Genomic DNA, 23,894 nt, shown 5'->3' on the forward strand with positions numbered 1-23,894 from the left:
AATGTGCCCTGGCTGGTATGGTTCAGTGGACTGAGCACTGGCCTGTTAACTATAAGGTTGCTGGTTTGATTCCTGGTCCAGGCATATGTCTTGGTTGCAGGCCAGGTCCCCAGTTGGGGCTTGCGAGAGACAATTTATCAATGTTTCTCTCACACATCGATATTTCTTTCTCTCTCTTTCTCCCTCCCTTCCCCAATCTCTAAAAATTAAAGAAAAAAAATTTTAATGGAGGAAATGTTCACTTGAAGAGAAATGGTTAAATGTTAGCTTATAATACTTTACACCATTAAAATGATGATTATTAACACTACAACAACATGGAAACAGGATCAAACGAAAAGGTGAATCGCTACATCCACAATATGTACACATATGAAAAGGACTAGAGAAAACAGGAACAAATAAAAACTGCTTTTTGTTTCATGTAGATAACTGTTACTGTTGCTGTAATGGTATCTTTGTTAAACAAAATACAAATTAAATATTTACAAATGTGAACAGTAGGCACACTTACCACAGTGGGATTGCCACTACTGATCAACTGGCTGACTTCATGGAAAATGCTCTTGCAGTCAATTGACTTATCAAGTGAGCCTCGTTTTACAATTACTGCTACTGCTAAGAGAATTTGTTCCCGAACATACTTTTGGAGGCTGTAAAATATAAAGATCAAAGTGAAAACCACTACATAAATCTCATATAAAAACACTACAAAATTTCTCAATATGCCTGAAACTCTTAATAATCCCACTTAGATCTGAGTGGAGTGTAGCCAATCCATTATGCACTCCAAACCCAGATGACCTGGGTGCAAATCCACACTCCATCTACTGGCTATGTGACCCTGGGTAAGAGAGTTAATACTCAGAGTCTCAGTTTTCTCACCTGTGGAATGGGGACAAGAGTACCAGGGTTGTTACAAGAATTAAATGTTCTCAAAACTGTGCCCAGTGCACACTAAGCACTACATAAGGGTTAGCTGCTTCAGGCAGTGTTCGACAGGTGTTAAGTCAGCCCATGAAAAGCTAGATTAAGATTCCACCAGTTAAAGAAAAATTCTGTCCTATTATCTACCTCCAACAAGTAGTATAATTTTAAATCCATTCCCCTTACTGTGGAAAGGCAACATAGTAGCTATCCAAGACACAAATTATAGAAATATGCAAATTCTAAAAAATCTTTTTAAAACTCTCTAAGTTCTTTCTAAGTTCTGTTCCTTGATGTGGTGGCAGAAGCACTGGTCCTAAGTGGAGGCATTCTACAAAGTCCATTAGACCACAAGGGCATAAATAACTGACTTTTCACAACTGTTTCTTAAAGGTAAGGATCAGAAACATAACCCTGAACTTTACAATCCAGCCTCTAAAATGCACAAGAATACAACCACCATGTACCCCTGGAATAAAACACAAATTCCTTTTCATTTTAATTTTTCAATTACAGTTCACATTCAATATTATTTTATATTAGTTTCAGGTGTACAGCATAGTGATTAGGTAATTTACAAAGTAATACCCCATATAATTCAAGTACTCACTTGGCACCATACAGTTATTACAATATTATTGATTGTATTTCCTAAGCTGTACTTACATCCCCTGACAATTTTGTAACTACCAATCTGTATTTCTTAATTCCATCCCCTTTTTCACTACTCCCCAACCCTCCTCCCACCTGGCAACCCTGTTTGTTGTTCTTTGTGTCTATGAATTTGTTACTGTTTTGTTTGTTCACTTATTTTGCTCTTCATATTCCACATATAAGTGAAATCATATGGTATTTGTTTTTTGCTGACTTGTTTCACTTAGCGTAATAACCCTCTAGGTCCATCCATGCTCTTGTAAAAAAAACAAACAAACAAAAAAACCCAAATTCCTTCACATGGCTTATAAGCAGTGTGACCCAGACCAGCTTTCCTGGGACACTCTCAGTTTACCTGCTGTCCAACATAACTATTAATAATGTTTTCTTTTACTCTGAAATGTGTCCCCACTTGGACATAAATGATACGGTAGCCCCCTCCTAAGGGCCTTCATGACTAGGTACCTGCTCCCCTCTCTGATCTCACCTCTTCCACACACACCCAAAACCGCAGATGTACTAAACTTCTTTCAGTTCCTGGCACAAGTTCCATGTACTTGCAGGCCATTTAACTGCTTTGCCCAGACCATGATGCCACTTGGTCCAGACAGCATTCCTGAACAGCACCCTACGCCTGGCTGGTCATTACTAAGAAGGGCTCTCCCACATTTCTCTGTTATACCACAAAGCATGTGTTACCATGGGTTTTAACGTCATCTCCCAGACTGGCTGCCATGTTAGGCCTGCTGCTGTTATTCCAAGATAAGGTACACTGCCGGCCACATAACTGGTATTTGTTAGAAATTTATGAAAATGAATGAACACATGTCCCTGTGTCTAGACTGAAGTGGAAAACTTCCTTCAAAGCACAGACTTGAAGCATTCATTAAGCAAATAAACAGAGAGATCCTATTATGGGCTAGAATATGAGTTTACCAAAGGGAATCTTAAACTTTTAGGGGAATGCAACAGTTTCACCCTCACTGACTACTACTAGAAAACGCACATGAAGCTGAATACTATTACTAAGAATATACATAAAGCTAGTTTTAAATATCTCTGCTGATAAGAATTATAAATTACTAAGAAAACAAGTAATAATAGCTAATATTTACTGGGTGTTTATGATGTGCAAGACTTTTATATAAACTGTACAAAATTTAACACATTTAATCCTCTAACAATCTTTTGGGTAAAGTATCATTCACTCTATATTTAATAATCAGAAAATCAATACACAAAGAGGTGAAATAATGTGCCCAAGGTCACAGATTTAAAATTGGAGGAGTGGGAGTCCTTTTCTCAACTATTATTCCATACTGTCTCTTTTAAAAAGTATACCTGAATTTTACTCTATGCGAATTTTACCTTAATTAGAAAGAAAAATAGAAAAGAAAAAACTGTGCACGAAATGGTAGTGGTCTATTCTATACAACCTACAGTCTCTGACCTACGCAGCATACCAAAAATTTTAACTTGATTCTAATCCACCTTGTAGGGCATCCTACTATACAAAAATGTATGTCATGAAAGACAAAAAAGGCAGATTATTTTATTCAGATTAAAGAGACTACAGAGACCTGACAACTAATTATAATGTATAATATGTAATTAAATTCCAGATTGAAAAAATAAACTACAAAGAAGGAAAAGGATAAAAATAATATTATTCATACAAGCCCAAATACAAAATCAGAATTACATTAGATAGCAAAGTATGGAGATGATGCCTTAGGAGTCATGCTGAAATGTTTAAAATAAAGCATCATGGTTTCTGCAGCATGCTTTCAGACTGTTCAGGAGCAAATGCATATAATATATACATACATCAGGGAGAGCCAATATGACAAAACATTAACTGAGCCCCTGCTAGGGAAGGGGCATTGTGTGTGTTCACTGTACTGTGGTTTTTTTTTATAACCAACTCTAAGACAGCTCCTGAATTAATCAAAATTATGTAAGGGTGAGGTTATCTTGGATAATACAAGAAATCACACATACACACACAATCAAAATTTGCCACACCCTTAAGTCTACCAAGCTCTCCAGAGCTCAGCAGTTCTGAAGCTGGTGGAGGAAGAGACTGTGATAAATGAACAGCTCCAGGGCAAGCTGGTATCACACCCAAGTGCACTCAACAAACAACAAATAAAATTTAAATATAGAAAACCAGTGGGAAAAATAGAAAGGTTTGAAACTAGAGCAAATTTTTCTTATTCTGCTAAAACCAGAATAAAATGAGCCATCCCCTCCTTTCACCTATATGTACATCCACTCATCTATAGGACACAGTATCTATTAAACCTGCAGTGCTAACAAGCTAAGCAAACCTTGGCTTTCTAAATGCATATTATATTCTAGAATCTAGATGTAAAGCAGTCAGCACTTAACTGAGTGCTAAAGTCATGCCAGTAATTATGATTAAGTGTTACAAACTTGGACACTGCTAGTGAACAATCAGTATGAAGGAAGGTGTAACAGTATGCTCTAAATTCTTTTTAAAGCTTTATGCATGTTTATCACCATTAGTCAACATTCCTTACAACCATCATTTCTAATTACATACATTCTCTTCACTGGAGAATTTGGAAATGACCATGTATGCAAAAAAGTACCCAACTGCACAAACAACAAATAGAGACTGCACCACCTCTTCTTAAAAGAAAGCTTGGCATTTAAGCGACTTAAGAAAAGTATGCCCTGGCTGGTGTGGCTCAGTGGACTGAGCACCAGCCTGTGAACAACAGGGTTGCCGGTTCAATTCCCAGTCAGGGCACATGCCTGGGTTGCTGCTCAGGGCCCCAGTAGGGGGCACACGAGAGGCAACCACACATTGATGTTTCTCTCTCTCTCTTTCTCCCTCCCTTCCCCTCTCTCTAAAAATAAATAAAATCTTTTTTAAAAAGCAGTAAATGAATCTCCCCCCAAAAGTGGTGCAGCTGATAATTTTCCTCATATTAAAAAAAAAATCATACAGCAATAAATGTGCACCATCTTGTAAAATGTTTAAGCAATACAATGTGTATAACATGAATACAAATTCACCTTCACCCCATTCCTTAAACCTGAGTCCCTCTCCAAAAAACTGTTAAAGAATTTGATCCTTTTGTCTTTCTTTCTTTTTTTTTAACTTAATTTATTTATTTTTTTCAAATACATTTGTCTATGCCTTCCCCCACCACATGCATTTCTTCTTCTTTTTTCTTCTATAATCTTTTTATATAACATGCATTTCTATATACATACTTGATTCCTCCCCTCACCCGTCTGGGGATACTCACCTGTTTTATAATACTTACCAAGCAACAAAAAAAGATCAAGTACAAAGGCTTTTGAACTGAGTCCAAAATGCAACACAAAACCTAACATCCAGCACATTTTTTTCAAAGAAACAAAACAAGAGTATCATAAGCTCAATTAAAAATCATTATTGCTTTGGACTGGTGAACACACAATATACAGATGATGTATTATAGAATTGTACACCTGAAACTTATATAACTTTATTAACCGTCACCCCAATAAATTCAATTTTTAAAAAATCATTATTTCATTAAGTAGGAAAACAAGCTACAGTCACATGTATGAGCTTTTAAAATATAAGCCCCACATGGAGCTTAACTATAATGTCTATCATTACAAAATAAAGAAAAGGAAAAGGAAAAGCTCCAAAAGGATAAGCTTCACGTGAGTTGTTTCTGCAGAACCTCCTCTGTGTACTTACTTGGGCCTCTGTAAGACATAGGTTAAAAGGAATGTTCTCAGGGACTCAATGCTGCCCTTTTCCAAGAGAATCCACTCTCGGACCACTGCCTCCATGATGGCCGTGGCAGCTTGAAAGAGGACATAGTCCACTTTGCTTGTTTCTGAGGAGAGAATTAGACACTTTCTGTAAACAGCAGCTCATCTTCCCTTGAACACGTTGCATTTATTAATTTTAAAACAGAACTTTTCATACAAGGAATAAGATGGTTACCTGTTCTTTTTTTTAATCCAGTGACCTTGCTCTAGCACCACAAAGAGGTTAGTTCCTCTCAGAAGACACCTCAGGCAGGTGGCAGCTAATCCCCGATCACAATTTTCACAAACTTTCCTCACCTCTCTTCAACTGTTACTTCCAAAGCATGAAGAACTAAAAAATAACACAGCTTTAAAAAAAATAAAATAAAAATATAAAGCAATCAGAAAACTTCCTAAGAGATTCTCACCCTGTGCAAAACAGAACTTGGTATCTGCAAAATACCTTAATAAACTAGCCTATGAACACTACTATTTGTGATGAGCCATGCTGTTAAAACATTTCCATTTAAGTAATAAAGCTTTCAGAAGGATGATGACCCATCTCCAATAGTAAGTTCAGAAATAAAGACAATTATACTTTGGCTATTTTTTCAAAATGTTAAAAAAAATCACATTTACACAAGGTGAGAAGTTCTTGCAAATTTTCTGATTGCAATACTGGTCAAACTGAGTAAAATCCCAAAGCTACACTTAGAAAGATTCAGCCTTAGCTAGCAAGTGATAGTATCTGAACTAAAAACTAAATCTAGAGCAGAACAAAATAGAAAATTAACATACCTAAAAAATATTTTATATTAATTTTCTATTTTCTTTTATTCACCAAATACAACTCCAGTCAGTTTCCAAACAGTATTATCAAAAGGGAGAAACAGTCAAAATAAAGTCAAGAAAAAGTGGAAATTTTCTGAAGCTCTAAAAAACCATCGGTGAAATCCATGAGAAGTCTATGATTCGACTGCAGGTTATTTGCCCAGGTCACTGGACACGAGTATCTGAAAGCCATGAGAGATTCACTTGAGGCAGAGAATAGCACCTTCATGAAATTACCAGAAGAGCATGAAGATAAATCAGGCACACCCTTTTCTCTCTTATTGAGGGTCGAGCCATTTAAAAATCTTACAAGTGATCTTGACACAATTAGCCTAAAAAATGTGAGGGGAAAAAATTATACCCTACATAAATTCCTATTACATTACTACCTAGGAATTTTGAAAATACCAAAACTAGTAAGAAGAATCAATTTGGATCTTATTTTTTAATGTTTAATTATCCCATACTATCTTAACATGAATTCTAATTGAGATGATTATCAAAACTCACAAAAGCTTAGGTACTTTAAAATATAATCAATAAAGTAACAGATTCCAAAATGTAAACATAATGAAAAGATGTATATAAAGTTCCAAGAGAAAAACAAATTAAGTATTTTATCCAAAGAGAATTTCAAACAGAAACCAGCTAAATCTATTTAGATCCCTTAAGGAGAAATACAGTACTGCTTCATAAAGGTAACTCAAATAATCTCTTATTATAAATCTCTTTTTGAAGCAAAACAATGGTTTCTGCTTATTTTCATAGTCCAAAAGACCAAGAAATGTGAAATGCTGAACCACGGGTTTTAACAAGGAAATGAAATCTTAGGGAGTCACAGAATTTTAGAAATAGAACTCCAAAGATCATCTAGTTCAATTCCTGCATTTTACAGCCTTTAACAGATAAAGGAATTGAAGCACCAAGAGATGAAGAAGGAAATCCAAGTGTGTTCCTTGAGCAATACTGATCCACCCGTAACTGCACATGCCAACAAAGGTAAGACCAAACAAGCACCTTCTGGTCTTCAAGAGCAATGGGACATGCTTACTCCCAACTATTTGTGCTGGGGGACAACTACAAAAGGTGAATGACATTCAAAGTTTTCAAAGTAACTCTTTTCCTCTCTTTGGTATTGAATGAAGATCGCTTTATTACCACCCTCCTAAGAAGCTAAGAATAAAGGAATCTGGAAAAAGCAAAAACAAATTCCAAATTTCAAAGAAGAAATTTTCCTACCCTAGTAAATTACCCTTTCCCATGAAAACTGTTACCAGCCTTCACACACTGCACTCACCCCTAACACAAATGTGTGAAAGCTGCTTACAGGAGCACTGGCCACTTGCCTTGTAAGACCCAAAGTACATGAGGCTTATTCTTCTCTCTGCTGGACTGATGGTGAAAATGGCCACATCTTCACAAGGAACTCACTTTCATCTAGAATTTCTAATGTTTTTAGAATGGCTTTCCACTAACAAGGGCATTGCCTAGATGACCAATTATTTTAGACAATGTGATTTCCTACCACTATAACTTTTATAATTATGTATCTTTTTTTTATCTTGTCAGCCATCTGAAACTAGACAGAGTCATGAAGACAAAAGTTCAAATGAAGTAAATGTAAGAGAGGAAACGTATACACTACATTCTGATCAGAAAATATTTTTTTAAAAAGAAAGCCCTAGTAGTCAAGGCCAGATGTCAGTGATGACAATTTCCTCCCTGGCCTTAAAGCGCAGGTGATGTAATCCCCGAAGTCTACTTAGTGGTAGACACACATGCATACCAACCTACAATAAGTCTCCCATTTTATTTTGCTTTATTTTGGCTACATCTGAGATAACAAATGAAAGAAATCCATTTCTCCCTGAGAGAAGGACAAAAGAATGCCACAGAGTCAGTTCCAGGAGTGTGAAACTAGTCCCTCACTGTCTGGGAGTATAGTAGTTCTTTAAGAAGAGGAGACTGCAGGTTTTTTGAAGGAACATTTCATCCTACAAACCTAGAAAATTCCTAAGTGCCAAAGATGTCTGAGACTGCTCTTCTGACACAATGCACAAGCATGCAACATGCACATGCACACATGTGTGTGCACACACAGCAAAGAGAAAAAAAATTAAAACTAGAATGAAAACAAAAAAGACAAGGAAATGAGGAAAAACAAGAAATGTATTGAAACATGAGGAGAAAAGAAGAATTTTAAGAGGACAGAAAAGAGAAGCATCAAGGAGAAAGTCTCTCCCTTATCAGAATGTATTACCCAAACATTCTACAAAAATGACATACAATCCCTACACAAGAATGTGAAAATTCTGAATTGCGATTGACTGCCACTTGCATGAGAAGTCTTCTTAGAGGAATTAACCCTTCTGTGCTGGTGGCAAACGAGGACGGAGTTAAAGATACTCTGTGAAGTTTAGATGTAACATTAATGTAACACAGGGCTTGGCAGTACATTAATGACTGTAATACATGCACTCGGGCTTTTAAATCGTTTATGTCTCAAAACCCAAAATGATTTTAGAAGCAGGACTGGAACTGGCAATACTCTTCTTTAGAAATTCTTACGAAAAAAACAAGTTTTCCAAAACAAGCTCAAATCATAACAAAGCAACAATACTTCATAAATATACATGCTCGAAAAAGGAAAGAGTGATATAAACGAATACACTCTAATTAAATACTTATAACTTACATCAACTACTTCCCACCTATTACAGAATGTCAACTGAATTACAACAGAAAGTAAGATGAAGCATGATGGAACCTAGTTAACGCAGTCACCGTACCTGCTGTGAAAACCATTCTCAAGATTAGTTTAGGTGCCAGTTTAACACAATGATTTTCTAAATCCATTAATGCTGAGCAATTTCCAGGCAGTAAGGATGAAGTAAATCTCCCTTAAATTCTTAAGGCTGGTGTTTAGTTTTGCTTCTTTTAATTTAACACTGAGTTAAATATTCTCCACAGGCATGAAATAAATTTTCTTAATGCCAGAAACAAACTCAACACTCAAAAAAAAATTTCAAAACCTCTTTTGGAATTTAAAAGGTGCTTATTAAAGCTGCTCCTTTAACAGTGAGATCTACCTCCTGAGTGGGAGAGAGCCACCTTCACCATCGCTGCTAGCTCCTAGCAAACAAAAAATAGCATTTTTTAAGCTTCTCATATTTTTAAAAAGTCATTTAAAATGAGATAATGGGTTCATGACATTTACCCAATCATCTACAAAATGCTTTTCTATATTGTTACTACATATGCACCTCACAATTCAAGACAGCTGAATCTATGGTGGAACATGACATCACTGTTACTATTTCACAGGGGAGAACAGGCTCAGAGAAGGTGATGCCTCAAGGTGACCACATGCAGCAGACACCACTGGAGCTGGGACCTCCCAGTGTCTGCACAAGAGCTTTTCCACCCCAACTAATCTAACAACTCTCATTTATAATCCCGTATATGGACAGCATTTTTAACATGTAACTTTCACTGTAGGCAATTTCAATCTGGAAGCCAGACTACAGGTGGCTAACAGATAAGTCAAAGCGAAAGATGAAAGGTCAGATATTTTAGTTCCTAATACTCGTAACCAATTCTGTGGTCATGAATAACTCAGCATTTCAGAGTCTTACATATGTGTGACAAAAAATGGCTCCAATTTTTAAAAAAAGCACTAAGGTTATAAAATATCTAAGAAACAGAAGATATTACATATACATAGACATATATACATCTTAGAAAAATACCATCTTTGGAAAGAGATCATTTCTGTGCATATGTCAGATATAAGGTACTCATAAAATTTTTTTAAAAGAGTAAAAATCAATGCTTCATCTTAGGATATGCAGTGATAACCTACACAGAACTGACTAAGCAAGCTGAGTACATGGTTTAAAAATAAAAACAAGAGAAATTGTAGAAATCGCCAAAAACAATCTAAATTTTACTTTTTTTTAATTATTTTTTAGAGAGAGGGGAAGGGAAGGAGAAAGAGAGGGAGAAAAACATCATTGTGTGTTTGCCTCTTGCATGTCCCCTACTGGGGGCCTGGCCCACCACCCAGACATGTGCCCTGACTGGGAATCAAACCAGTGACCCTTTGGTTTGTAGGCCTGCACTCAATCCATTGAGCTATACCAGCCAGGGCAACAATCTAAATTTTAAAACACTGGGGTTGGATATAGTAAATTTCCTATAATACATGATATCACACTTGAAAACAATTGAAAAAATATATTTTTTCCCCACTCTTAACAGCCTTCACATTATGGTCAATAAGAAAACAATTATAGAACACTATGTCTAGGGGAGAAAAATCCAAAGTTAAAAAAGTTTTTCTGTCTGGCTATATGGGATATCTTAAAAGCCACTTCAGTAGAATGATTACTAATGAAAAATTATAACTGTATAAACTTGCTTATTTTAAAAGGAATTTAAAATATATAACACTCAAGACAGAAAAACTAAAAGTGATTATGCAAGAACATTTTTAAAGTGAATACTTACCCAAAATATGCTTGCAAACTGCAAATGGTGACTTGGATTTCCTAAATGATAAGAATATGTGCTCTGCATGCTGGCGTTGCTCACTGTTGACCATGGAAGGCGGTGCCTTGACAGTTAAGAGAAACAAAAAATAGAGTACACGTGTTCAATAAGAACACTTCAACAACAGCAATCCTTCTACTCACAATGAGAAAATACTTTCACTTTTAGGGGGCAACAGAAGAACAATTTTTTTTTTTTTTTAGGAACTATTAATATGAAACTCAGGAAGAAGGAAGACATTCCCAGCAAGGTTTGGGTCAGAATCCTTTAAAGCTATCTACATTTTAGAAAGATATTTATCTAACATGTTTTTGTATTTTTTAAAACACAGCTAATCACTGCCTTTTATTCCAAAATATACCACTCTATTTAACTTGACCAAGTTCAAATAATTTCGAAATTCTTCAGAACTGGTGTTAACTGAATCCAAAGTTACTTTCCTCTCCTAGTTTGCCCCACCTTTCAGGTTTTATAAGTGGTTACATTTGCCTTCTGAATGACTGAAGGAAACTTTTACATCTTCTCTTCCAAAATAAAAGTAACAAGCTGACTATGATACGTAAGACTAGAGCAGCAAGGTCTCTTTTTATTTTATTTTATTTATTTTTAGAGAGAGGGGAAGGGAGATAGAGAGGGAGAGAAACATCGACGTGGGAGAGAGACATCGACGTGGGAGAGAGACATCGATCGGTTACCTCTTATAGCCCCCTACTGGGGACCTGGCCAGCATGTGCCCTGACTGGGAATCAAACCAGTGAACTTTTGGTTCGCCAGCTGGCACTCAATCTACTGAGCCACACCAGCCAGGGCCAAAGGTCTCACTTTAAATTTTTCTTTTTATGCACAGGGCATGGTTTGAATGAGTTTTATTTTTCTTTGCTTTAAATATATATATATATGAATATGTCATCTTTGGAAAGAGATCTTTGGAATATTCTCTAAATACTTTCTGCTTCTCGCAGGTTTCTTTTTCCTAGGTTATGGCCACTAACTTAACTTAGTTCACATAAGTTCACATAACTTAGAGCCAGTGTATGCTGGTGGGAGTTGGCACTGAGGGTTCCTGATGGCTTTCCAGTCTTTCTGTGTGTACCAGTCTCACATATGGCTGAAACCTTGGGATTCTCGCTCAGCCTTCCGCCTTCCTTCATGGTGCTAGGAGAACCACCTTATGTTGTCCTACCTCCAGGGGCCTCCGAAGGAAGAACTATTCTTCATGGTACATCTCAGCTCCTCCTCAAAGGATGATTTTCTTTCATCAGAAACCTAGAATACACCTATCCTGACCTCTCTTGAAGTCTGTATTGAGAATCACTAGCTCAGGAGGAAGCTTGAGTTTCTTTTCTCCTGCCAACCTCCTCCTTCTACGGACTTCCCCACCCACCTTAAATTTTACAAGTTTATGACAGTTTCTATGTGGTCAGCCAATGGGCAGAAAACCAGGAAAGACTTTCTGGACTTTAGCCCACTAGTTCATCTGGTTGAATAACCTATTGAGAGCTAAAACTGGCACAGGTTGCCCCATGCTTTCAGGGTGGTCCAATGGGGCAGTGTGTTCTACCATCTGAATATTGGACACTGAATGGAATGTGGATAATGTTCATGTCACTGGCTAGAGCTTCAAGGGTGGGGTGGAAGTTAACTCCTATTTTTTTTTTTTTTTTTTTTTGGCCATGACCTCTTTCCACTTCTTTTCTTTTTTTAAATTAAATAATGGAACAAAATTGATCATTCAAGCCCTGCCTTCAAAATGAAATTTTTAGCACTGTTTAGCAAAAATAATAAAAACCCAATTTTTTAACCATTAAAAAAACATAAGTATTATCAGGTAATTCTACCTTAAGTTTTTTAAATCACCATTAAATCAGAAAAATTAGGGAATAATAAAGTCTGGAATTTACAGAACTCCTATCTGAATAATAAATTAATTGCCAGAAAAGGCAGACATATCTTAACAAAACAGCTTCTAAAGTCTGCCCAGATCTTTAAATTCCACTTTTTTCTAACAATCTTATTCTCAAGATAATATCCCCTGAACCAGACCTACCTAAGAATACAGTCCTATGATACAGTTTGGTGGTCTTTAACCCATCTGAAGAGAAGGAGAGGAGACTGCTTGTAAAGACTACCAATCAAAATATTACAATTATCAATTTGGAGGGGACAGAGAAGGCAGATGGTAGGAAAATAAACCTTTGTTATTGTAACCAATATAAAGTAGGAAAATCATAATTTCAACTATATTGAAAGAATCTGGAAGACAAAAAAACATTTTGCAACCAAGTACATTGTATCAACATTTATTATAAGCTACATCAATTAAGCAACATTAGTCGTTCTAATTTTAGTTAAAATAGGAAGGAAGGGAGGGAAGGAAGGAGTCAGGGAGGGAGGAAGACTAACTTAGGAGCTCTGCCCTAAAAGAATTCTTATAATTATAGTTAAAGCCAATTCCCACTACTATGCTTAAGGATATAGCACCATCTACAGCTCTCTAGGTAAAAATGCAAACATTTCTAATAAAGCATTCTTTATACTTTTTAAAAAGCCTTTATTAATAACATTTTGTGAACAGCTAACTGTTAAAAATGTTTGTCCTTTCATTTGGAAATTCTTCATTGCCACCAGCTTCTCCAACTCAACACACCGAATTTGTATTTTCCAAAGGATACCATCATGCATATTTGCTGACTATACCCTGAATACTCAGCACATTACAAAGCACTACCTACTTGCTATGAATACAAATGAACTATAGGTTACTCAAGAGAATTTGAGTTACATATTCTTTTTTTCTCATCACCCTTGAAAAGCAGCACTACACACACATAATTTGCAAATTAATATGCTAGTTATTCTGCAAACAAATATAGTTCCTAAAGCTAATTTGTCTTTGGACACTGATATACACACACTTAATAAAGTACAGGTCTGAATATAATTTTAATATAACAAAAAGTGATATTCCATTCATAAAATATCAGATTTCTTAAACAGTGAAGTATAATATAGAAAGGATCTCACTGACCCTCACAACAACCCTATGAGGTAGGTACTATTATTATTCCCATTTTACATATGAGGAAACTTGTACCACCCAAAAACATATATACTGATAGTCTTTGATTCATTCCCTAAAGATTTTAAGTTAATGGTAAGAATTTACTGGGTTTTCAGTTTCCTTAAACCTTCGAACTGACCATTGCTCTCACCTAAATGTGAATCAATAGCACAAAATGATACTTTGTTACTTTTTTAAAATGAGTAGGCCTCCCATTCCCAATGGTACTACTGACTAGGTACTTGAATAACTCTTCTGCTAAAATCAAATAAAAATGGTAAATAAAATATTTCCAAAATTTTTAATGTATTACTGAGCTTACAAGAAATTAAGGAATCCTCAGAAGCTAAAAAGTAAGCAAAAGCAGGGATCCAAAAATGAAAGCATGCATGCATGCACGCTAAAGATGCATCAACCCCAAGGGACCTTGAGTTTGCATTGTGACAGCTGCCCAAGGTACAGAAGACTGCAGATAGAGCAGGGCCCTCCTATGGAGGGGCTCTAACAGGACATCCCTCCACACAAAGCTGGGATCTTCAGTAAAACGGTGAACTATTTAAAAAAGAAAAAAATAAAAAAAATGGTGAAATTATTCAAAAATCATTTCATTACCCAATATTCTGTGACAAAAAGATGAGCCAACTTGTTTTGCTAAAAGAATAAGTGACACATATTGTGTTCTCTTTTATGGCGTCTAAAAAATTTTCTTGATACAGTTTGTAAGTGGACAAATGGTAAAGGTAGGTGTACGAATGGTGATGAAAAAAATTTCATTGTTGTGATCATTCTATGTGGCATTTCTAAATCTAAAATGAGAATTACTTATAATTCTAAAGCAAAGAATATGGCCATTTTCTCTTCATCACTATGGTACCATCAATGTTTTCTTTTTAAATGTGCTATTTTGATGATTCTAAACCAAGAAAAGAAATCAGAATAATAAGAAAGAATCAGTATTCATTCTGACAGTGGGAATGTAACCAACAGAAGTAATGGTGGGACCTATGAGGGTTATGTGAAATCTGGGATCAGTTTACAAACCAGAAGAATGCAAAGAGACACTCAACCACACTGTAGACCTGCGCTGGCCACTATGGTAGCCAGTCCCCACATGGGGCCACGTAAATTAAGTAAAATTAAAAATTTAGCTCCTCCACTGCACTACCCACATTTCAAGTGCTCAACAGCCACACATGGGTACTGGCTACCATACAGTAGAGCACAGACATAGAACATTTCCAACAATGCAGAAAGTCCTATCAGCACTACTCTGCAAGAAATTTAACTAAATAGTATTTACAAGTGCTTACAAGAAGGACCCCTTGATTTATGTGCTTTGACACAATATTATTTGATACATTAAAGTATATAAAGTAACTGTTAACACTTAGCATTTACTCTGTGCTAGGCACTACATAAACTACTAATATAAATGAAATCATTTAATCTTTACATAAACTCCCTGATATATACCATTATCATCTTCTTTTACAGATGAAGAAACAGACACATAGACATTAAATGACTTACCAAATGTCACACAGGCTAGTTCCAGGAGGAACCAAGAAGAAGCCATATAGTCTGGCTCCAGACCCTCCATGTTATACTGCCTTTCAATTCCTAAATTTTAGTCATTGCCATGTGTGCTTACTAATATGGCAACATGGTGATTTTTCTACTCTCATCTGATTAGGTCAGTATCATACAACTATTGCTTTCTAATTTGTTCTCTAACCCCTGCCACAAAACCACAAAGTTAGACTTCTGGTTAAGACTGAGGCATAGGTAGGTACACTCTGACTCCTCACACAACCAAAAGAAGGGCAACAAATTTAAACATACAAAAAAAATAACCAGACTGCCAGAAAATCAAACTCTATGGAAGTCCAACACCCAAGGAGCTAAATAAGAAACATTAACCCGACCAGTAGAAGGGGTAGAGACAGGCAACCAGGGCAGAGAGAATGCACGGTAAGGTGGCGGCTGGCAGTCCAGGCGATCCCACATTTGCGTGTGGATAAACTGGGAGGAAAGCTGGGAGTGAGCAATCCAGGGTTCCAGGGTGAGAAAAGAAAGCCTCAAAATCCCTGGCTGTAAAAACCTGTGGGGGTTGTGGTGTTGGTAGAAACTAAACTCCCAGCCACTCAGGAGAATTCACTGGAGACACCCATAGGGTCCTAGAGTGTATACAAACACATCCACCTGGGAATCAGCACTAGAAGGGCCCAATTTGCTTGTGAGCAGCAGGGGAAGTGACTGAAAGCAGACCAGGAGCCAAGCAAGTGGCTTTCTTCCCTCTCCGACCCCACTCCCACAGACAGCATCAAAACACAGAGACCTGGGTTGCCTAGCCCTAGCGAATACATAAGACTCTGCCCCTTCCAATGTAACAGGAGCACTACGACAAAGAAATGTGACTCAAATAAAAGAACAGATCAAAGCTCCAAAAACAGAACTAAGCCATGAAGAGATAGCTAATCTATCAGATACACAGTTCAAAACAATGGTAATCAGGATGCTCACAGAAATGGTTGAGTATGGTCAGAAAACAGAGGAAAAAGTAAAGGCTATGCAAACTGAAATAAAGAAAAATTTACAGGGGAAAAACAGTAAAAGGAAGGAAACCAGCACTCAACATCAACAATTAACTACTAATCAACACTTTGTAACAGAAGGAAAAAATAAACATCCTACCAGAAGAGAATGAAAAAACAATTCAAAAAAATGAGGAAAGGCTTAGGAACCTCTGGGACAACTTTAAGTGTTTCAATATCCAAATCACAGGGGTGCCAAGAAGGAGAAGAGGAAGAACAAGAAATTGAAAACTTATTTGAAAAAATAATGGAGAACTTCCCCAATCTGATTAAGGAAATAGACTTCCAGGAGATCCAGGAACCACAGAGGGTCTCAAAGAAGTTGGACCCAAGGAAGCACACACCAAGGCACATCATAATTATATTACCCAAGATTAAAGATAAGGAGAGAATCTTAAAAGCAACAAGAAGAAAAGGAGACAGTTGCCTACAAAGGAGTTCCCGTAAGACTGTCAGCTGATTTCTCAAAAGAAACTTTGCAGGCAAGAAGGGGTTGGCAAGAAGTCTTCAAAGACACAAAAGACAAGGACCTACATCCAAGAGGACTCTATCCAGCAAAGCTATCATTTAGAATGGAAGGGCAGATAAAATGCTTTCCAGATAACGTAAAGTTAAAGGAGTTCATCATCACCAAGCCCATATTATATGAAATGTTAAAGGTACTTATTTAAGAAAAAGATGAACAATAAAATAACAAACTCAGACCTATCAACAACTGAACCTAAAAACAAAAACTATACAAAAACAAACTAAGCAGACAACTAGAACAGGAATAGAATCACAGAAATGGAGATCAGAGGGGAGGGGGAGGGGGAAGAATGGGGGAAAGGGTACAGGGAATAAGCAGCATAAACGGTAGGTACAAAATAGACTGGAGGAGGTTAAGAACAGTATAGGAAATGGAGAAGCCAAAGAATTTATATGTATGACCCATGGACATGAGCTAAGGTCGGGGGGGCAGGGTTCTGGTGGGACACAGGGTACAGGGTGGAAGGGAATAAAGGGGAGAAAAAGATGAGACAACTGTAAGAGCATAACCAATAAAATATTTTTTAAAAACCCACAAAATAAAGATAAACCAGTTTTCTAACATTATTAATTTTATTCAAAATTAGGGTCCAATAATTTTATTTTATTTTTTTTATTTTTATTTTTTTTTTTAGAAAACAAATATTTTATTTATTTATTTATTTTAATTTTTTTTTAATTTACTTTTTAAATACATTTGTCTCTCCCTCCCCCCCACCTTTTTCCCTTGCCCCCTCCCACCTTCCCTCCCTCAGCTCTTCCCCTTTGGTTTTGTCCATGAGTCCTTGCTATATGATCCTTGACTTTCCCCTTCCCTTCCCCTTCCCTGCCCCCCCTTCTCTCTTGTCTCTGTTGATTTCTTTTCCTTTCAATGTTGCTGGTCATATTTTCCCTGAATCTTTGCATTGTTGGTTATGTTCCGCTTATAGGTGAGATCATATGGTATTTGTCTTTTGCCCCCTGGCTTATTTCGCTTAGCATGATGCTCTCCAGTTCCATCCATGCTGTTGCAAAGTTTAGTAGTTCTTTTTTTCTTTCTGCTGCGTAGTACTCCATTGTGTATATGTACCATAATTTTTTGATCCAATCATCTACTAATGGGCATTTAGGTTGCTTCAAACAATTGGCTATTGTTAATAGTGCTGCTATGAACATTGGGGTGCATAGGTTCTTTTGTATTGGCGTTTTGGTGTTCTCAGGGTATAGTCCCAGCAGGGGAATCGCTGGATCAAAAGGCAGTTCCATTTTCAGCTTTCTGAGGAAATTGCACACTGCTTTCCATAGTGGCTGCACCAGTCTGCATTCCCACCAACAGTAGACAAGGGTTCCCTTTTCTCCACAGCCTCGCCAGCACCTGTTGTTTGTGGATCTGTTTATGATGGCCATTCTGACCGGTGTGAGGTGGTACCTCATGGTGGTTTTGATCTGCATTTCTCTGATGGCTAGTGATGCTGAGCATCCTTTCAAATGCCTGTGGGCCCTCTGTATCTCCTCCTTAGAAAAGCATCTGCCCAAGTCCTTTGCCCATTTTTTGACTGGATCGTTTGTCTTCTTGGAGTAGAGTCGAGTGAGTTCTTTATATATCTTGGAGATCAAACCTCTATCTGATGTATCATTAGTAAATATATTTTCCCATACGATTGGCTCCCTTTTCATTTTGCTGATATTTTCTTTAGCCATGCAGAAGCTTCTTATTTGGATGAGGTCCCACTTGTTTATACTTTCCTTTATGTCCCTTGCTTTAGGAGACATATCAGTGAAAAAATTGCTGTGTGGGATATCTGAGAGTTTCCTGCCAATGTTCTCCTCTAGGACTTTTAATGGTGTTGAGACTTATATTTAAGTCTTTTATCCATCTTGAGTTTACTTTTGTGTATGGTGTCAGCTGATCAAATTTCAGTTTTTTTTGCATGTAGCCGTCCAGCTCTCCAAACAGCATTTGTTGAAGAGGCTGTTATTGCTCCATTTTATGCTTCTGCCCCCTTTGTCGAATATTAGATGTCCATAGAGACCTGGGCTTATTTCTGGGCTTTCTATTCTGTTCCACTGGTCTATGGGTCTGTTCTTGTGCCAGTACCAGATTGTTTTCAGTATGGTGGCTTTGTAGTAGAGTTTGATGTCCGGTATTGTGATCCCTCCTACTTTGTGTTTCTTTCTGAAAATTGCTGCGGCTATTCGGGGTCGTTTATGGTTCCATAGAAATTTTTGAAATGTCTGTTCTATTTCTGTGAAATACGTCATTGGTATCTTAATAGGGATTGCGTTGAATCTATAAATTGCTTTGGGTAGTATGGACATTTTTATGATACTAATTCTTCCAATCCATGAGCATGGTATATGCTTCCATTTATTTGCGTCTTCCTTAATTTCTTTTTTCAATGTTGTATAGTTTTCTGCATACAGGTCTTTTGTGTCTTTGGTTAAATTTATCCCTAGGTACTTTATCTTTTTTTCGTCCTATATCGAATGGTATATTTTTTCTGATTTCTTCTTCTTCTATTGCATTGCTGGTGTACAAAAATGCCTTTGATTTCTGAATGTTGACTTTGTATCCTGCTGTTTTGCCAAATTCACTTATTAGGTTGAGGAGTTTTTTGGTAGAGTCTACAGGGTTCTCTATGTACACTATCATGTCATCTGCAAACAATGATAGTTTTACTTCCTCCTTTCCTATTTGGATGCCTTTTATCTCTTCCTCTTGTCTGACCGCTGTGGCTAGGACTTCCAATATGATGTTGAAAAGAAGCAGTGAGAGCGGACATCCTTGTTGTGTTCCCGATCTTAGTGGGAAAGCCTTCAGTTTTTGCCCGTTGAGTATGATATTAGCTGTAGGTTTTTCATATATGGCCTTTATTACGTTGAGGAATGCCCCATTTATTCCCATTTTGCTGAGTGTTTTGATCATAAATGGGTGCTGTACCTTGTCAAATGCTTTCTCTGCATCTATTGAGATGATCATGTGGTTTTTGTCTTGGCTTTTATTGATGTGCTGTATCACGTTTACTGATTTGCGTATGTTGAACCATCCCTGCATCCCTGGGATGAATCCCACTTGATCGTGGTGGATAATCTTTTAAATGTATTGCTGGATGCGGTTTGCCAATATTTTGTTGAGGATTTTAGCATCTATGTTCATCAGCGAAATGGGCCTGTAGTTTTCTTTCTTTGTAGGGTCTTTATCTGGTTTTGGGATCAGGGCGATGCTGGCCTCATAAAAAGAGTCTGGGAGTCTTCCCTCCTCTTGGATTTTTTGGAATAGTCTGAGAAGGACAGGGGTTAGCTCTTCCTTAAATGTTTTGTAAAATTCTCCTGGGAAACCGTCTGGCCCTGGGCTTTTGTGTGCTGGGAGTTTCTTGATGACTGCTTCAATTTCCCCAGCTGTTATCGGTCTGTTCAAGCTTTCTGTTTCTTCCTCCTTCAGTGTTGGAAGATTATACTTTTCTAACAATTTGTCCATTTCATCAAGATTTTCAAATTTCTTGGCATATAATTGTTCATAATAGTTTCTGATGATCATTTGTATTTCTGTGGTATCAGTTGTTATTTCTCCACTTTCATTTCTGATATTATTAATTTGGGTCCTCTCCCTTTTTGTCTTGATGAGTCTGCTTAATGGCTTGTCAACTTTATTAATCTTTTCAAAGAACCAGCTTCTGGATTGGTTGATCCTCTGAATTGTTCTTTTTGTCTCTATGTCATTCAGTTCTGCTCTCATCTTGATTATTTCCTTCCTTCTACTTGCTCTGGGATTTATTTGTTGTTGTTTCTCCAGTTCTTGAAGTTGTAGTGTTAGGTCTTTTATTTGAAATGTTTCTATCTTTTTAAGGTAAGCCTGTATTGCTATGAACTTCCCCCTCAGGACCGCCTTTGCTGTGTCCCATAGGTTTTGGACAGTTGTCTGTTCATTATCATTTGTTTCCAGAAATTTTTTGATTTCTTCTCTTATCTCATTATTGACCGATTCATTGTTTAATAGTGTACTGTTCAGTCTCCATGAGTTTGCAAGTTTTTGAAGTTTCTCTTTGAGGTTGATTTCGAGTTTCAAGGCCTTGTGGTCTGAGAAAAAGTTTGGTATTATTTCAATTTTCCTGAATTTGCTGAGGCTTGCTTTGTGTCCTATCATGTGGTCTATCTTTGAAAAACTGCCATGAGCATTTGAAAAGAATGTGTATTTTTCTTCTTTGGGATGTAAGGTTCTATATATGTCAGTTAAGTCTCTTTGATTCAGTGTGTCATTCAGCGCCACGATATGTTTATTAATGTTTTGTTTGGAAGATCTGTCCACTTTTGACAGTGGAGTGTTGAAATCCCCTACTATCAGTGTGTTGCTGTCTATTTCTTTTTTGAAGTCATCCAACAAATTCCTTATAAACTTGGGGGCTCCTATATTGGGAGCATATAAGTTTACAATGTTGATGTCTTAATAGATTCTTCCTTTAGGTATGATAAAGTGCCCCTCTGGGTCTCTCTTTATGGCCTTTGCTTTGAAATCTACTTTTTCTGATACAAGTATGGCAACGCCAGCCTTTTTCTCATGTCCATTTGCTTGGAATATTATTTTCCATCCCTTTATTTTCAATCTGTGTAGGTCTTTTGCTCTGAGGTGGGTCTCTTGTAGGCAGCATATGTGTGGGTCATGTTTTCTTATCCATTCAGCTACCCTGTGTCTTTTGATTGGGGCATTTAGTCCATTCACATTGAGAGATATTACTGATAGAAACTTACTCATCTTTTCTCTTTGTACCTGTGTTCCTCTCTGTCTCTTTCTTTTCCTTCATCTGCCTAAACCAGTCCCCTTAGCATATCTTGGAGTGCTGGTTTGGTAGAGATGTATTCTTTTAGCTTTCTTTTGTCTGGGAAACTCCGTATTTCTCCTTCTATTTTAATGGAGAGCCTAGCTGGGTACAGCAGCCTTGGCTGTAGGCCCTTGCTTTTCATGGCTTGGAATATTTGTTGCCATTCCCTTCTGGCTTGTAGTGTTTCTGTTGAAAAGTCAGCTCTTAGGCCTATCGGGGCCCCCTTGTATGTTACTTTCTCCTTCTCCCTTGCTGCCTTGAGGATTCTCTCTTTGTCTTTGACATTTGCCATTTTAATGATGATGTGTCTTGGAGTGGACCTCCTTGGGTCCCTCTTGAGTGGGGTCCTCTGTGCCTCCTGGATCCATGAGAGCCTTTCTCTCCTCAAATTAGGGAAATTTTCCATCATTACTTTTTCGAGGAGGTTCTCTATTCCTTGATCCTCTTCTTCTCCTTCTGGTATCCCTATTATACGGATATTATTGCGTTTCAGGTTGTCCTGCATTTCCCTAAATGCTTCTTCATTCTTTTTGAGTCGTTTTTCCATTTCTTGCTCTTTCTGGGAGCTTTTTTCTACCTTGTCCTCCATCTCACTGATTCGATCCTAAGCTTCATCCAGCCTGCTTTGGATTCCTTCTACTGTGTTCGTCAATTCAGAGATGGTATTCTTCATATCCTCTTGTGTCTTCTTGATAGTTTCTATGTCCTTTTCCAGGCTGATATAGTTTGCTGTGAGATCCTGAGAGTTTCTCTGCAGTTTCTCATAGTTCTCTTTGAGCTGGCTGAGCTCATTGAGCTTCCTTAGAACCATTGTTTTGAATTCCATATCTGATAATTCCCTTGCCTCTATTTCATTGAGCTCTCTCTGTGGGGAGTCCCCTTTTCCACTCATTTGAGGGGAACTTCTTTTTCTTCCCATTTTTGTGAGAGTCTGTTAAGTATTTTTGTCCTTTACTTTTCTTTCTGGGCTTGCCTCTGATGATGTCAGTTGTTGACCCTATACAGCCTTGGGTTGTTTGTTTGAGTCTTTCAGGAGTCTAATGCCTGTGTCTGACTCCTGCTTGGAGCAGCTCTGTGACCCCTTCGGTCAGGGCTGAGCTATTTTTTGGGATCTCTCTGCACTCTCACGCGGACTCCTTGAGCGCGTTCCCAGCGCGGCAGGGTCCCCCACCTGCCTGGGCTCGCATGTGCTTGCCCCAGACCAGGGGGCTTATTCGCGATCTCCCGTACTCATCTGGCCTCCCTGGCACGAGAGCTTCACGGCACTGGTCAGTTTAGGGTCTTCTATTGTGTGTTTTCCCCGCTTTTGGCTCTTTGGGTGCGTTGCTTGCCCTCGCCAAATGGGGACTACGGAAATGGGAGGAAATCAGCTCTAGGACTCTCCGGTTAATCCTGTTTCTGGTCTCTCCTCCAGGGACTCTGGGCAGCTCTACTTATTTTGTGGGCCGCTCCACAATCGCGGCGGGTAGGTCAATTTACGCCTGCCCTTGCCGCTCTGTGCACTCCCTCGCAGGCCGTATGGGTGCCAGTCTGTGTGAGGCCTTGCCGGCAGGTGCAAGCGTTCGCCAGCCCGCGTGGGTCACACACACGCTCGCCAACCCACGCCGGTCACTCGGTGCAAGTGTGTGCGCCTGCTCTGGATGTTTTGGGGGTGTCTATGGTTGCTTTTCGGCTTTTGGCTCTTTGGGGGTGTGGCCTCTTCCTGCGCAATGGAGACTTCGGCAAGGAGAAGGAGTCGGACTCCCCGGTTCCTCCTCCCGTTCTTTCCCCAATGCCTCCGTTTGTAGTCTCCCCTCAGGGACCTCTGGGCAGTTCTGTGACCCCTTCGGCCAAGGATCCAACCCCTGTGCGGACTGCGTTTCAATCGCAGGCAGTCTGGTTCATGCGCGCCCCGCTTCTGCCTCTTTGGGGTCGCGCCTTTCCAGCCCACAATGGAGACTACCAAACGGGGAGGGAGTCGGGACTCCCCGGTTCCTCCTCCCGTTCTTTCCCCAACGCCTCTGTCTCCAGTCTCTCCTCAAGGCTCTCCCAGCCAGTCTGCACTCAGCCCCGCAGCTCACAGGCGCACAAGCTGTGTGCGGAGCGCACAAAAGGCAGGTTAATTGATTCCCTTATGCCTGAGCGAGATGGTAGCTGCAGAGTGGGAAGTGCGTTATCACCCGGGCTCCACTG

The 23,894-nt window shown here is 38.3% G+C and overlaps 1 protein-coding gene across 5 annotated transcripts in view; it reads right to left on the reverse strand.

The window, feature by feature from the left end:
- The window catches only part of XPO4 (exportin 4), a 133,510-nt gene that overhangs the window by 77,668 nt on the left and 31,948 nt on the right, over positions 1 to 23,894 (reverse strand). For 2 of the 5 annotated variants that reach the window (XM_054587978.1, XM_054587977.1), the window contains exons 2-4: positions 10,702 to 10,807; positions 5,306 to 5,447; positions 515 to 653 (exon numbers count right to left, since the gene is read on the reverse strand). In XM_054587978.1, coding sequence (XP_054443953.1) covers positions 515 to 653; positions 5,306 to 5,447; positions 10,702 to 10,807 — 387 coding nt within the window. Of the gene's footprint in view, positions 1 to 514; positions 654 to 5,305; positions 5,448 to 5,557; positions 5,752 to 10,701; positions 10,809 to 23,894 lie in introns of those variants that run through there. The other 3 variants (XM_054587979.1, XM_054587981.1, XM_054587980.1) reach the window with 3 other exon arrangements.

The sequence above is a fragment of the Pteronotus mesoamericanus genome, unplaced genomic scaffold (assembly GCF_021234165.1).
Source record: "Pteronotus mesoamericanus isolate MK-2021 breed Mesoamerican mustached bat unplaced genomic scaffold, CSHL_Meso_final scaffold_125, whole genome shotgun sequence".
Lineage (NCBI taxonomy): Eukaryota > Metazoa > Chordata > Mammalia > Chiroptera > Mormoopidae > Pteronotus > Pteronotus mesoamericanus.